At 35.3% G+C, this 17,451-nt stretch overlaps 1 protein-coding gene across 2 annotated transcripts in view; it reads right to left on the bottom strand.

Moving 5' to 3' along the window:
- KLHL13 (kelch like family member 13) overlaps nt 1-17,451 on the bottom strand; it is a 192,235-nt gene that overhangs the window by 109,052 nt on the left and 65,732 nt on the right. For both annotated transcript variants that reach the window (XM_036305760.1, XM_036305764.1), the window contains exon 2: nt 6,275-6,348. In XM_036305760.1, the coding sequence (XP_036161653.1) occupies nt 6,275-6,324 (50 nt within the window). In that variant the 5' untranslated portion in view covers nt 6,325-6,348. The remainder of the gene's footprint in view (nt 1-6,274; nt 6,349-17,451) is intronic.

Genomic DNA, 17,451 nt, shown 5'->3' with positions numbered 1-17,451 from the left:
GTGGTGAAGGCCCGGGGAAGGGATGGGAGTAGGGTTGAGGGAGTGAATAGGGGGCAAAGGGAGACGTTGTTAATACCTTCAACAATAAAGTTAATTAAAGAAAAAGCTCTCTTAATGGTGTTGTAAGCAAAGACACATTCAAGTTACTTCAATGCAGAACTGAATGTGATAAAAATCATTGCAGGGGTAAAATAGCTCAGAGACCAAAGAGACCTTCCTAGTAATCTGGATGGATTGATCGTGGAAGGTTTTAGGCAGGACATGGAATTTGATCTGGGTCTTTAAAGAACAGGTGGGATTTCAATAGTCAAAGGAAAAGGCACTCTGGGTGACATTATTAGATTAGAAAATTTTTTTTTAATATATTTTATTGATTTCTTACAGAGAGGAAGGGAGAGAAATAGAGAGTCAGAAACATCGATGAGAGAGAAACATCGACCAGCTGCCTCCTGCACACCCACTACTGGGGATGTGCCTGCAACCAAGGTACATGCCCTTGACCGGAATCGAACCTGGGACCTTTCAGTCCGCAGGCCGACGCTCTATCCACTGAGCCAAACCAGTCAGGGCAGATTAGAAAATTTAAAAAAGATTACTTTGACTAGAGTATGAAGAATCTAGTTGAATGCCAAATATTGTCAAATTTATCCTTAAATATTTCATGACTCCATCCCCTCCCCTCTGATTCATTTCCACTGCTATTACCATTGTTCAGACTCTCCTCATTTCTTATTTTGACTACTACAGTAGCCACCTAACAAACAGGGGTCCATATCACCATTCATTACTACATCCCTAATACCTTGCACAGTAAGTGATATATAATATTCGTTAAAGGGCTGAAAATCTGATTACATTGTGTTTGGCATTCTTTTTCTTGTATTTCAAATACAAGACAATATTTTATGCTATGTTTTATTTGTCAAAGAATACTTTTAGAAAACTTGAAACTTGAACACTGTCGGAGCTTTATAGATTCTTATAGAAATCCTTAATAGAGCTAGGAACATCAGAAAATACCACCACAACACCAAGTGGGTGACTTTTACCACAATGTGCCTCTCCCAGACATTACTATAATGTATGCAGAAGGATGCTGCTCAGATCAAGATGCTTTTTGCAGCAAAGCAAGCCACATGTGGCTAACCTCTCTCTGTACCTCATAAGTCACTGGAATAGAACTTCAAATAGAGTAAATATGATGAATGGTAGATTGCAAGGCGAAAAACATCTAAGACTAGTAAGAAGTTAATGCTATTCTGTAACCCTCAATTCTCTATCTTTCTACCTGCTTTATTAATTTTTCATAGCAGCTTCCTCCTGTACATATATTTTGGTTCTTTTCTCTGACGACACCAATACCTCCACAAAAATTCAAGCTCAATGAGAATAAAGTTTCATCACTTTTCACATTTTAGGACATGAAAGTGTTTAGCTCTTATCATTGCACAATAGATGTTTGTTAAATAATAAACAGAACAAATCATTAGATTTTTTGAGCAGCAGTTAGTACATGCGAGACATTGTATAAAGCAATGGGGATACATTTAATACATTTAATACATTCCTTATCTTATTGGATAATCACTTTGTCAAAATTTTAAATATCCTATTAAATTCGTGTTAAACCTACACAACAATTCAGGAAGAGTTTACCACACCCTAAAATTTAGTTTTTTAATTCAATACTATGGTATGTCTCCCTATTTTTAAAATATCTTCTTTCCTATTTCTCAGTCAATTTTTTAAATTTTCATCACGTAAGTCCCAGACATGGTTCTGCTGGGATTATTACTACATATTTATGTTTTATTGCTTTTGTAAATGGATTATTTTCCATTATATCTTCTAAATGATCACATCTAATATAAATAAAAGTTACTGGTTTTTAATTTTTATCTTATATCTAACTACTTTTCAGAACTCAATAAAAGTCTATCAACTAAGAAGCTGTTTTCAAGTCTTAGCTTCTATAGGTACATGATTCTAAAATTTGATCATTTTTTGTCTTCTCTTTTCCATTAACTATGCCTCTTTATTGACATTGGCCAGAATTTATAGATATATCTTATATAATAAAAGCTTAATACGCAAATTGTCCCCTCAGGAGTTCGACCGCTTGCTATGACATGCGCTGACCACTAGGGGGAGGTGCGGAACATGACGGGCATCGGTGATGCAGTGCTGGCAGCCGGCAGCAGTGGAAGTGCTGCCAGCCTTGATGGGCCCCGATGAGAGTGGTACCATGGTGGGATGGTGGAGCAGGTGAGTGGGTGGCGCCAGGCCAAGGAGGGTGCAAGCAGGGGCCGATGGCCCCACCGATCACCCTGCAGACTGCGACCAGCAGTGGCAGCAGAGAGTAGAGCCACCTCCCGGTTCCCAGGTGCTAAGGGAACCGGGCGCCCTCCCCCCCCCCCCCAATCGCCCCATAGGCGGGACATTGGAGCAGATGAGGGGATGGCACCAGGCCAAGGCAGGGTGCCAGGTGGACTTCAGGGCTACGAGGCTGAGGGTGCGAGCTGTAGTCCAATCTCTGCAGGCCACCCCAAGGGACCCTACCAGTGCATGAATTTGTTCACAAGGCCTCTAGTATTAAATAATGGTGGGTATAGGCATCTTTGTTTTGTTGCTTCTGGGTTGTTGGTATATATATATTTCTTGTTAAGAGAAAAAGCTTCTATCACTAACTTTTTCATTCCTAAAATGGGCATTGAGTATTTTCAAGTACCTCCGGCATTTACTTTTTTTTTTTTCTGAAAACTATTGACAGAGGATGCATCATGAATAACTTCATAGGATGAAAGTATTCACACTCTAGAATAAACTTTCTTGGTCACAAATGGTTAATTATTTTCAGATATTCTTAAGTGTGCTTGATTTGTATTTTATTTATAATTCAAAATTGGTTCATAATGTGTGTATGCAAACAAGCACCATTTTTCTCAGGCTTTGATATTTTAATTAGGTTGCATCATAAATGTATTGGGGGTCGTCTATCAGTTTCTATGCTCTAAATCAGTTTATTTAGTATCAGGATTATCTGTTTCTTTCAAAGGAGTCTTATTTATAATAAGAAAGATTATAAAAGTAGGAAACCAAAAGTTACTATTATAAACTATAATCATAAGACTAGATCCCTATGGTTTGCCAAGTATCACTCAGGTTACAATTCAGTTACCATGCCACTTACAAAGGCATTAAGTTAGAATTAAAAGGACAAAGAGACTTCTCTTTTATAAAGTATTCTTACTAATTACCTAGATTCTATTTGAAATCTAGGCCATAAGTTCATTTATTTTGTTTCTGGTCAAGAATGCACTTATAATGTGAAGGTTAAAACCATAAAACTTCCTGAAAATAGCCTGAAATCTGAAAGGGCAAATATTTCTTGGACAAGATGCAAAAAGCACTGAGCATAAAAGAAAAATACTGTATGATAAATTAACCTTCATTAAAAAAAAACTTATGCTCATCAAAAGATACAAATAAGACTATGGGATGGAAAGCTACAGATTAGAAGAAAATATTCATAATACACACATCTAAATATCCAGAATAAATTTTAAAACTCAAAAGAATATACCCCATATTTTTATTTAACTTATTGAAGTGTCATTGGTTCATAAAATTATATACGTTTCAGGAGTACATTTCTATAATACATAATCTGTATATTGTTTTGTGTGTTCACCACTGCAAGTCAAATCTCCTTCCATCACCATTTATCCCAAGAGAATGGCTAAAATTAAAGAGACTAACAATATCAAGAGTTAGTGAGGATTTTCACTTATAACTGGTCAGAGTAGACAATGGCATCACCACTTCAGAAAAGCATTTGGCAGTTTCTATTAATAATAACTTATATATTATATATATATATATATATATATATATATATATATATATATATATATATATATATATATATATATATATATATCCTATGACCCAGCAATCCCAAATCCCACTGCTAGGTACATATAAAAACTAAATGAGTGTATATAGGTACAAAAATATTTATTAAAAAATGTCAATAACAGCTTTATTCATAAGATCCAAATAATGGAACTTAAAAGAGTATCAACAAGAAAATGGATAAAGAAATTGTGGTAGATTTAAACAATAGAATCTACACAACAATAAAAAGATGGAACTACTGATACCATAGCAATGATAGACTCAAAAACATTACTATTATTTTGAAAGAAAGAAGCCATACACAAAAGAATACACAGTGTCTGACCCCATTTACATGAAGTTCAAGAACAAGCAAACTAATCCAAGATATATAAGTCAGAATAGTGACTCCCTTAGTAAGGGTGGAGGGGATATGGACTAGAAATGGATACAAAGGAATTCTCTGGTGGGATGGAGTTGTTTTACATTTTGAACTGGATTGTGTTTATTTTAGCATATGTAATTATACCTCAATAAAAATAATGAAAATAAACAAATCCAAGTATGCTATAACCACTTCAGTTACCAACTTGAACCTGTCCTACTATTTCCTCTTCTGACCCTCCTATTCAACAGTGCTTGAACTCTGCATACTCAATTCTCCATTATGAATTCAATGTCTCCCAACTATTATTGTCTTCTATCTTTTCACCCAATATGCCCATACATTATCCTGCTATGATTTTCTTGCTTTTTGGGTCTCTGAGCAAGTCTACATTACAACCCCTTGCCCAGATGAGATAACACATTCCAACAAATAGTCACCCTTCATATGATATTTGCTTAATGAGATTATTATGTGAAATTCCTAGTATGGTATCTGACAAATAATAATGACTTTATATATGTCCACTTCCTACTTCAACCTTTCCACTTTTTTATATTCTTTTAAGACACACCTATATTTTAAAGTATCTTAAATGTCAAAAAACACAATTATTATATTTTCAAAATAGTTAAAATCCCACAATTATATTTCAATACTACCACTGATATACCATGTCAACTATAATTGAAAAATACAATTTAAAAAATATCCAATTAAAACTCTTACCATTATTTGTGCCAACCTTCCTTTCTCTATTTCTCTTTCTCCCCTCCCACCACATACACATAATAGTCATTTATTTAATCTCAAAACAATCCTAAGGCGTAGGTATTATTATTATCCCCATTTCATAGATAAGAAACTTAAGGCACAGAGCAATAGAGAAATTTTCCCAAGGTTACACCATTACTAAGTGTTAAAACCATTATATAGACAATTCCATCACATTTATTTTAAATGTTTCACCCAAACTATACAACTAAAGTATTGAGAATAAGGGATATTATTCCATACCTACAAAGCAAAGGCTATGTATATTTCTTTGAACCATGAATTAAAAGTCTAAATTGTCAGAGGAAGCTCTGAAATTCTCATGACTCCCTGTAAGAGTTTTAATTGGATATTTTTAAATTGTACTTTTCAATTACAGTTGACATCCTATATAATAAAAATCTAATATGCTAAGTGTCCTGTCATCCAGTCATCTGTTCAATCAAAGTGTAATATGCTAATGATATGGTAAGGCCACTCAACTGCTCGCTATGACATGCACTGACCATCAGGGGGCAGACACTCCAACCAGTAGGTTAGCTTGCTGCTGGGGTCTGGTCAATTGGGACTGAGCGAGATGGGCCAGACACACCCTAGAGCCCTCCCACAGTCCCTCCCCAATAGGCCAACCTCCTATGTCCCTCCCCAGCCCTAATCATGCACCGGTGGGGTCCCTCCGTCTGGCCAGCGCCCTCTCACAATCTGGGCTGAGGGACCACCCCCCCAAGTGCACGAATTTCATGCACTAGGCCTCTAGTTTAGTATAATTTTATATTATTTTCGGGTGTTGAGCATAGTGGTAAGACTAATTGGATATTTAAATAACAGAAACATACACACAGTCATAGAGCAATACTATTTTAAAAATACTTGTTGAGACATCTATTCTTATGCAATGGATACTAGTATTCACTCATTGAAATGCTTTAAAATTTCAATCAATAGCTCCACTGACTGAATTCTACATGTTCACAATTTATACTAATTATGATTTCTAAGTATATTTTTTTATTTTTTCATTAGTTCAGAACATATGATCACTAACATGCTCACCATTCCCTTTCTTTGTCAATTATTTTTATTCATTCATATAGCAAATACTTTTATTTCATTCCAGATATTCAACAAATACTTACTGAATAGCAATTATGTTAGGTATATCAATGGGCAGGAGAGACATTATGTTATTTATAAGGTAAATTGTTTCCATAAATATACCTGTTACGGAGAACTGCAGCAACTGATTCCCCTAGATGCAGTTGATCCATCACCTCCACAAGTTGGATAAGAATCTGTTTAGGAGGAAAATAAGTCAATATTTACTATGAAAACCAATACTAGAAGTTTCTAATTGTGCTACCTTTGTAGTATTTCATATATTTTGTGACAGAAATGCAAAATATATATCCATGTACCTAATGTCCATATGATAACTTAGAAAATAAAGGAATATAGGAAACTCAATCTGCAACAGTCAAAATATATACAAAATGCCATACTGAATCATTAAAAAAGTATTGACTAAATTTCAGGTGAAATCATTAGCTAGCAATTATCCATGAAATAAAAACAAGTATACAGAAGTTGGATTAAATGAAACTCAGAAGAACTGAGGAGTCTGTGTGAAGTTGGGTTAGACAAGAGAAGTTAAAGCAAAGGGTTGAGGCAAACATTTTCCAAGTAGATACTGACAGGACTAATTTCCATTTTACCAGGGAAACTAAAGGCCTGAGCAGCCCATAAACAGGGCCCACAATTTTAGAAGTGATTGGTCAAAATTAAGGCTAGAAAGGTATAATATTTTTAAATCTAAAGATATAAAATAGGTAGTGGGGATAAAAGCATTGTTTTCCTGATCTGCACTGAATTTTTGTTTTGGTCATGCCTGTTGATTTTTTTATGGGAAAGGAGGAGGTAGTTTGTAGTAAACTGAACTTTATCTACTTAATATACTGGTTTTTAGTAATGTGAATGCTTTGTGTTGGAGATGTAGAGTATATTTAATGTATTTTATTAATTTCAAATACATTGGGAAGCAAAAACGGATATTTAATGAAGGACATACAGATGACCAGTAGACATATGAAAGAATGCTCAAGGTCACTAATTATCAGTGTTGGTGAGAATGTGGAAAAAAGGGAACCCTCGTGCACTGTAGGTGGGAATGCAGACTGGTGCAGTTACGTGGAAGATAGTATGGAGTTTCCTCAAGAAATTAAAAATAGAACTGACATTTGATCCAGTGATTTCACTTCCAGGAATATATCCTAAGAATCCTGAAACACCTATCAGAAAGAATATATGCACCTCTATGTTCATAGTAGCATTATTTACAATAGCTAAGATATGGAAACAGCCTAGATGGTCCACCAGCAGTTGAGAGCATTAAAAAACTATGGTACGTATACACAATGGAATACTTTGTGGCTTTAAAAAAGAAGGAACAGCATGGATAGACCTGGAGACTATTATGCTAAGCGAAATAAGTCAGCAGAGAAAGACACGTACCATATGATCTCACTAACATGTGGAATCTAAAGAACAAAATAAACTGACAAAGTGGAATAGACTGGCAGAAGCCGGAAGGGTGGGGGTGGGAGTGACTGGATAAAGAAGTTGAAGGGATTAGCTAGAGAACATATATACATATCCCATGGACATGGACAATAGTGTGATGAAGGCCAAGTGAGGAGGAGGCAGGGGTAAGTGGAGGTGGGCAAAGGGGAGGATATGGGGGACACCTGCAATAATGTCAACATTAAATATTTTTAATTAAAATCACTATATTGCATTGGGAAGATGCAATTTAATTTGTTTATATAATTATGTTTGTTGTAAAACTATGTGAAGAACTAAAACAATTAAGCTTGAGAAAAAAAGGTTTTCATTGTTCCTTGCCATCTTTCTGCCCTTTAATTTAGAGACAATAGCAAAAGAAGGAGAAGGAAATAAAGCACTCTATTTCTTGGGTCTTCATAACTCTAAAAATGAAACAAATCAAATAACAATGTAACATTTATATTTATTTCAGTCCTATTCTATGTTTATAATCCTATCACAATTTTAAAAATTGAGCAGCCTAAATAAAATTTTTAAAAAATTTAAGCATCTCAAAATCAATTGACTTCGACATACCGTTTCTAAAAATGCTTGTGTCAAGTGAATTGTAGTTATTGAGGAATTTTAATTTTGTTTAGGTTACGGTTTCTTAGAAGATGAGCCAAGAAAAAACAAATCAAACTATATCAAGATTACTATTAGGAATCTGGGAATGTGAAAACAAATAATTCATGCTCCTTTTAACAACTGCATCTTGGGTAGAAATATAGGTCCTAAAATTAGGTATGCACATTTTCACTTAATCCGATATTTTCAACCAATCTACCTGCTGCACCTGGATCTCTGAGTCTGGGGTGCTCCCATTCAAATTCTCCATATAAGAAACCTCTGATCTTCTGAGGAACAGAGAGTGGGCAATAAGACTTGGACTCTAGCCACTTATTATAAAGACGTTCAAGAAACAGCCCATGTTTTCAATCTCATCACTCATTCCTGCCTTCCCAGATCAGGTGCCTCCAAGTTTTGAAACATTAGTAGTTATAGAGGAAGAATTAGTTGGTTTCTCTCAAATGTTCATGTAGGGGGAGATATTGAAGTCGTAACTTCCTTTGCTCTAAGTAAAAAATTAGTTTCAACCTTACATCTGTCAATGTTTCCACTTCTGTTCTCTTTGTCCTTTTGAATTTTTCAATTTCATTACTTTAATTTTAATGGAGTTAGGAAAGGAGAAGAAATAAACACATGTGATCACTTTATGCAGGATTTAACTAAAACCTACTGTTTTATAAGCTTTAATTAACACTGCCTGCAACAAAGGACAATAGGAGAGAGAGAGAGAGAGAGAGAGAGAGAGAGAGAGAGAGAGAGAGAGAGAGAGAGAGAGAGAAGTATGGAGACCAGCTAATAAACTACTTGATAGAAAAGGCATGAAAAAAGGGCACAGACTTACAACTGAAGATCACTGACAGATATCACAGGGAAAAGGGAACATCAAAGACAAAATCTATGTAGGTAACTGAGGGAAATGGTGATGATATCAAGTGAGGTAGGGTTCAGAGAAGAAAGAAAAATATTGAAAGCAAGGAGAACAATGGTTTGACATAGGCATATTGAAATACCCTAGGACACACAATATAGTAACTAATAGAAAACTGAATATATAGACATTTAGATTGGAACTACAATGAAAATATAGGAATATTTAGCCATTAAGTAATAGCTGAAGTGATGAGATTGGGAAATATTACTCAGGATTTTATTTGCCATGGGAAAGGTGGAATTTCAAAGAACAATGTTGTACAAGAAACAGGAAGACAAGTTAGCAAAAATAGGGTAGGTGGGAAACTAAGAGAATTGTGAGATAAAAGTTGAGAAGTGTGGTACAGAAGAATAGTTGGAAGAAATTCAACTGTTTCAAACTCTGCCAAGATCAAGGAAAATATTGCTAATTGATTTAATAGTTTTTAAAGTAAATGATGATATTTTTAAGAGAGTCAATATGGATTAGAAGAACCACACTTCAGTGGTTTGAAAAATAAAACAAAACTAAATTCTTTCAGGAACTTATGGGGAACTCAAATACATCAGGAAGTGACTCTCCATGGCAAAAGTGGCCTTCAAACAAGGGAAAAATAAATGATTAAAAATAATTGGGGAATAATTGGATAGCCTTTAGAAAAACAAATTCGTTACACACTACTGCAGTTTACATGAGGGTAACCTAAATAAATTCCAGAACGATCAAAAGTTTAAAGGTAAAAAATACAACTGAAATAGTACTAAAGTAAACTCAAGTGAAAAAGATTTTTCAGGGGAATGGAAATGAAAAAAAAAAAAAAGCTAGGGTAGCAATGCTTACATCGGACAAATTAGATCTCAAAGTGAAGGACATAACAAGAGATAAGGAAGGCCCCTTCATAATACTAAAGGGAGCAATTAAACAAGAAAATATAACTCCGGTAAACATATACACACCCAATACAGGAACACCCAAATACATAAAAAAAACTTTTGGAGGATATCAAGGGAGAGATTGATAGCAATACAGTCATAGTAGGAGAATTTAATGCCCCACTATCACCATTGGACAAATCCTCTAAACAAAAAATCAGCAAAGAAACATCAATCCTAAATGATGCACTAGATCAGATGGAATTAATTGACATCTTCAGAACATTTCACCCCAAAGCCACATAATATACATTCTTCTCAAGTGCACATGGGTCATTTTCAAAGATAGACCATATATTGGGTCACAGGCAAAGTCTCTTGAAATTCAAGAAGACAGAAATCATATAAAGCACCATCTCAGACCACAATGGCATAAAACTAGAATTCAACTACAATAAAACCGATAAAAAAAATCAAACACCTGGAGGCTAAATAGCATGCTATTAAACAATGACTCAGTTACCAGAGAGATCAAAGAAGAAATAAAAAAGCATGATGGCAACAAACAACAATGAAAACACAACAATCCCAAATCTATGGGACACAGTGAAAGCAGTCTTGAGAGGGAAGTTCATAGCTCTACAGGCCTGCCTCAAAAAGCAAGAAACGATGGTAATAAATTATCTAATACTACAACTCAAAGAGTTAGAAACAGAGCAACAAGAAAAGCCCAGCATAAGCAAAAGGAAGAAAATAATAAAGATCAGAGCAGAGATAAACGACATAGAGACAAAAAAAAAAAACACAATACAAAAGATCAACAAAAACCAAGAGCTGGTTCTTTGAAAGGATATACAAGATTGATGAACCTCTAGCAAGGCTCATCAAGAAGCAAAGAGAGAGGAGCTAAATAAACAAAATCAGAAATGAAAGAGGTGAAATAAAAACTGATCCCACAGAAATACTAATGATTATGAAAAAATATTATGAACATCTCTATTCCAACAAAATGGACAACCTAGATGAAATGGACATATTCTTAGAAAAAGACAAGCTCCCAAAACTCAACCAAGAAGAGTCAAAAAAACCTGAATAGGTCAATAACTACTGATGAAGTTGAAACAGCGATCAAAAACCTTCCAGCAAACAAAAGCCCTGGTCCGGACAGCTTTACAAGGGAGTTCTAACAAGCATTCAAAGAAGAACTAAAACCTAGCCTACTCAGACTATTCCAAAAAATTCAAGAGGAAGGCACACTTCCAAGCTCTTTCTATGAAGCCAGCATTACCTTAATCCCAAAACCAGATAAAGACACCATAAAGAAAGAGAACTAAAGGCCAATATCCTTGATGAACATAGATGCTAAAATCCTCAACAAAATCCTAGAAAATTGGATTCAGCAATACATTAGAAAGATCATACACCATGACCAGGTGGGATTTATTCCAGGAATGCAAGGATGGTTCAATATCCGAAAATCAATAAATGTGATACATCACATAAACAAACTGAGAGACAAAAATCACATAATCATATAAATTGATGCAGAAAAAGCATTTGACAAAATCCAACACCCTTTCTTGATGAAAACTCTCAGCAAAGTGGGATTAGAGGGATCATACCTCAACATAATAAAAGCCCTATATGACAAACCTTACAGCCAACATCATACTCAATGGGCAAAAACTAAATCCATTTCCCCTAAGAACAGGAACAAGACAAAGATGCCCACTTTCACCACTCCTGTTCGACATAGTACTAGAAGTACTAGCCATAGCGATAAGACAAGAAGAAAAAATAAAAGGCATCCAAATTGTAAAAGAAGAAGTAAAACTGTCCTTATTTGCAGACGACATGATATTATACATAAAAAACCCCAAAGACTCCATTAAAAAACTATTAGACCTAATAAATGAATTTGGGAATGTAGCAGGATACAAAATTAACAACCAGAAATCTATGGCCTTTTTATACACCAATAATGAACTCACAGAAAGAGAAATGAAAAAAAACAATCCCATTTACCATTGCACCAAAAAAAAAAAAATTAAGATACCTAGGAATAAACTTAACCAAGGATGTAAAAGATCTGTACTCTGAAAACTAAAGGACATTGAAAAAAGAGATAGAGGAAGATATAAACAAATGGAAGAACATCCCATGTTCATGGATTGGTAGAATCAACATCATTAAAATGTCCATACTACCTAAAGCAATCTATAGAGTCAATGCAATACCTATTAAAATATGAACGGCATATTTCAAAGATCTAGAACAAAATCTCCAAAAATTTATCTGGAATTAAAAAGGTTCCCGAATAGTCACAGCTATCCTGAGAAGGAATAACAAAGGTGGAGGGATCACAATACCAGACATCAAACTATATTACCAAGCCACAGTTCTCAAAACTGCCTGGTACTGGCACAAGAACAGACATATAGACCAATGGAACAGAATAGAGGACCCAGAAATTGACCCAAGCCATTATACTCAATTCATATTCGACAAAGGAGGCAAAAGCATACAATGGAATCAAAACTGTCTCTTTAATAAATGGTGCTGGGAAATTTGGTCAGATACATGCAAAAAAATGAAACTAGATCACCAACTTATACTATACACAAAAATAAAATCAAAATAGCTCAAAGGAATTGAATGTAAGATGGGAAACCATAAAAATCCCACAAGACTCCAAAGGCAGCAAAATTGCAGACATATGTCTTAGCAATATCTTTACAGACACATATCCTAGGGCAAGAGAGACTAAGGAGAAAATAAACAAATGGAACTACATCAAAATAAAAAGCTTCTGCAGAGCAAAAGAAACCATCAACAAAACAACAAGACAGCCTGCTGCATGGGAGAACTTATGTGCCAATGTTATCTCCGATAAGGGTTTATCTCCAACATTTACAGGGAACTCATTCAACTCAATAAAAGGAAAATAAACAATCCAATCAAAAAATGGGCAAAGGACCTAAATAGAATCTTTTCAAAAGAGGACACTCAGAAAGCCAAGAGACACATGAAAACATGATCAAAGTCACTAACCATCTGAGAGATGCAAATCAAAATGACAATGGGTACCACCTCCCACCTGTAATAATGGCTATCATCAACAAATCAACAAATGACAAGTGCTGGAGAGGATGCGGAGAAAAAGAAACCCTCATGCACTGCTGATAGGAATGCAGACTGGTGCAGCCACTGTGGAAAACATTATGGTGTTTCCTCAAAAAAGTAAAAATGGAACTGCCATTTGACCCAGTAATACCACTTCTAGGAATATATCCCAAGAAACCAGAAATACCAATCAGAAAGGATAAATGCACCCTTATGTTCATAGCAGCACAATTTACAATAGCCAAGATTTGGAAACATCCTAAATGCCCATCAACAGATGAGTGGATTAGAAAACTATGGTATATCTACACAATGGAATACTACACTGCTATAAAAAAGAAGGAATTCTTACCATTTGCAGCAGCATGGATGGAACTGGAGAGCATTATGCCAAGTGAAATAAGCCAGGAAGTGAAAGAAAAACACCACATGATCTTACTCATTTATGGATAATAAAGAACATTATAACCTGATGAACAGAAAGATAGATACAGAGGCAGAGAAGCATCGAACAGACTGTCAAATTACAGTGGGAAGGCTGGGGCGTGTTGCGGGGGGTAGGTAAGAGATCAACCGAAGGACTTGTATGCATGCATATAAGCATAACCAATGGACACAAGACACTGAAGGGGGGGGGAGTAAGGGCATGTGCCAGGGAGTAGGGGAGGCCAGGGGAGGGTCAATGGGGAAAAAAAGGAGACATATGTACTACTATCTGAATATTTTAAACAATAAAATATAATTAAAAAATAAAAATAGAATCAACAGAGGACTTGAAATAGACACTTCTCTAGAGAGGACATATGAAAAAATGCTCAACATCCCCAATCATCAGAGCAATGCAAATTAAAACCACAATAAGATATCATCTGAATCCTGTCAGAATATCTATTATATATTCAATAAATCCACAAACAACAAATGTTGGGGAGTATGTGGATAAAAGTGAACCTTTGTACACTATTGGTTGGAATGCAGATTGGTGCAGCCACTATGGAAAACAGTATGGAGTCTAGTCAGAAAATTAAAAAATGGAGCTGCCTTATGACCAAGTGATTCCACATCTGGGTATATATCTGAACAAACCCAAAACACTAATTTGAAAGAATATATGTTCGTTGCAGCATTATTTACAATAGCCTAGATATGAAAACAATCCAGTGCCCATCAATAGATGAGTGGATAAAAAAGTGGTGACATATATGTATAATGGAGTAGCCTCTTTAATATTAGCATATCCAATTGACACAGGCTCTGGGGAAGTGGGGGCTTGCCTGGGGTGGGAATGGCGGGGGGGGGTCAATTGGGGAAAAAGAAGACAAATGTAAAACTTTAGACAATAAAAAATAACGCTAATGTGCAAATCGACCAAACGGGGGAACAACCAGTCACTATGATGCGCACTGAACACCAGAGGGCAGACACTCAATGCAGGAGCTGTCCCCTGGTGGTCAGTGCGCTCCCACAGGGGGAGCACCACTCAGCCAGAAGCTGGGCTCACAGCTGGCGAGCGCAGCAGTGGTGGCAGAAGTCTCTCCCACCTCCACTGCCAGCAGGCAGTAAGGAGCAAGGGGTCCCAGACTGCGAGAGGGCTCAGGCCAGGCTGAGGGATCCCCCACCTCAGTGCACAAATTTCATGCACTAGGCCTCTAGTTACTGATAAAAAGAATGAAAGCTTACCATTTGTGACTGCATGGATGGATCTAGAAGTTATAGGCCAGGTGAAATCAGTAAGAGAAAGACAAATATCATGATTTTACTTATATGTGGACCCTAAAGAGCAATATAAAAATAAATAAATAAATAAGTAAGTAAGTAAGTAAATAAATAAATAAAAAACAGAAGCAGACTCATCAATACAGAAAACAGACTGATTGTTGCCAGAGGGGAGGGAGGTTGGAGGACTGGATGAAAGCAGTAGAGGGGAAGGCCCCGGGGGCAGGGGGGCTGAATCGGGGGGAGGAAAGGGAAGGAAAGGGGGGACATCTGAAATAGTGTAAAAATGTTTTTTTAATTCTAAAAAAAGGAAAAAGAAAAAAGTAAAAGGATTCAGTAGTACAGATTGGTAGTTACAAAATAGTCACAGGGATATAAATAACAGCATAGGAAATATAGTCAGTAATACTGTAATAACTATGTATGGTGTCAGGTGGGTACTGGAAATATCAGGAGGAACACCATAAAGTATATGATTGTCTAAACACTATATTCTACACCTGAAACTAATATAAAATAATTTTGAATGTGAATTGTAATTACAAAAAATTTAAGGTTTGCCCTTAATTGTGTGTGTGTGTGTGTGTGTGTGTGTGTGTGTGTGTGTGTGTTTGAAACTGAGACAAAATCCACAGCCAGGTTAAAGACAATTAGTCACATATTTTATTTTTTCCCACATTTTTACCTTCAAAAGATAGTAAGACATCTCATGTCCTAGTTAGCATAGAAAACCTTACATGTCCCATAAAATATTATAAACAAGAGAAAGACAACAAAAGAAAAAAAAAAGGAAAAAAAGCTTACCAAAAATTTCAAATGAAATCTATATAGAAATTCATGGAAGATAAAAATTATTGTGCGTTTTACTGAGGAAGGAAATTAATTGGGCTCCTCTATGAAAACTTCCAGTCGGGTGAGTTTAAGCAAGGTAAAGGTTGTTGGGGTTTTTTCCCCATTGCCGTGGTCACAGGCCATAATTCAATTTGTCCTCAATGTTACAAAGGGTAAAAATCTTAACTGGTTTTACATTACACTACACTAATTATCTTAATAGAAAGCTGTTTATCCAAGCAAAGTGAGGTTCATAAGCTATCTTAAAACAAAAATGCCTACATCTCCAACATAATGGAATTATCAAATTCCAAGTGACTCTTGAAAAGTCCAGATGCAAGCAGAGTTTTTATTTCATTATATTTTTCCAGTGTTGTAAAATCAAAGATTGAATCATTGTATTATCTTTTCATAAGAGGCCTTTAGCTGGAGAATTCTGGTTTTTAAATCAACCTATAGCTGAAATCTGAACTCCATGTTCTAAACACCAGGCACCAAATAAACAATAGCAAAAATAAAGTATATCTTTCCCAGTGATAAATTCAGTATGGTATTTCTTTAAAAATAAAAAGTATTGCCCTAACCGGTTTTTCTCAGAGGATAGAGCATTGGCCTGCGGGCTGAAGGGTCCCAGGTTTGATTCCAGTCAAGGGCATGTACCTTGGTTGCGGGCACATCCCCATTGGGGAGTGTGCAGGAGGCAGCTGATGGATGTTTCTCTCTCATTGATGTTTCTAACTCTCTATTCCTCTCTATTCCTCTCTGTAAAAAATCAATAAAATATATTTTAAAAAAATAAAAAGTATTACTACCTTCCCAAAATAATTTAGGTGAGTATGAATAAAGATATTTAAAATCTTTGACTACATTGTTGACAAAATGTTTGTGAGCAAAGTTTGAAGAATTCACATTGATGAACTTTTTAAAAGTCTATACATTTCTAATTAATCCTCTTTAATTAAGGTCTACTAATTAGTGTACCATAACCATAGAAAAATTGTATTTATTTATAATATGCTTCCTTAAAGGTTTACCATGTTCTTCAACATTAAATTAAAACAAAGTAATTAACTTTTAAAAGATACAATACTGTTTAACATCCCACTCAGTCACAGTCATAAGACTCAATTAAATGAAAACAATAAAAACCTGTTCTGGTCACATCTAGTGTAGTTTATTTACTAGAGTTTTACCTCTTTTTAGTAAGTGATTTTCAAATATGGCAAAACTGTTGACAATTCACTCATCAGAATTCCACAGAAAGCAACATTCCAGACAAAAGCCTTTCCAACATAATTAGGAAATTAAATCATTCAACTTTCACTGTGTAAGAGATTCAAGAGAGAACAGCATTGCAGGCCTGGATAAGATAGTTTATTTGGTTCCATCACAGATAAACTTAGCAAACTGAACAAAATGAAAGAAGACAGAAAGGGAAATGCAGGTAGCTCTATCCTTTATACAATCTTTCATAGCCACCTTATGGGTTATATTCAGGCCCATAGTTGTTAATAAATCAAAAAAAGTTAAACTAGAAATTATTTGTGATTTGACTTATGATTTGAACTAGAGCCAAGACTTTTTCTTTGTACACCGGCCTTCTAATTGTATCATAGTACCTTATTTCATAAATTAACCTCACCACCACAATGAATGCATGAACTTTTGATTTACAGATTTGTATTCTTTAAAACAGAAAGAGAACATAAAAACACTTGCACATCAATAGGAATTCAGCATGCTTATGCATTTTTACAATTTCTCCCAATTATTTT

The sequence above is a fragment of the Myotis myotis genome, unplaced genomic scaffold, assembly GCF_014108235.1.
Source record: "Myotis myotis isolate mMyoMyo1 unplaced genomic scaffold, mMyoMyo1.p scaffold_m19_p_4, whole genome shotgun sequence".
Taxonomy (NCBI): domain Eukaryota; kingdom Metazoa; phylum Chordata; class Mammalia; order Chiroptera; family Vespertilionidae; genus Myotis; species Myotis myotis.
This window is presented reverse-complemented; position numbering and strand designations above follow the sequence as displayed.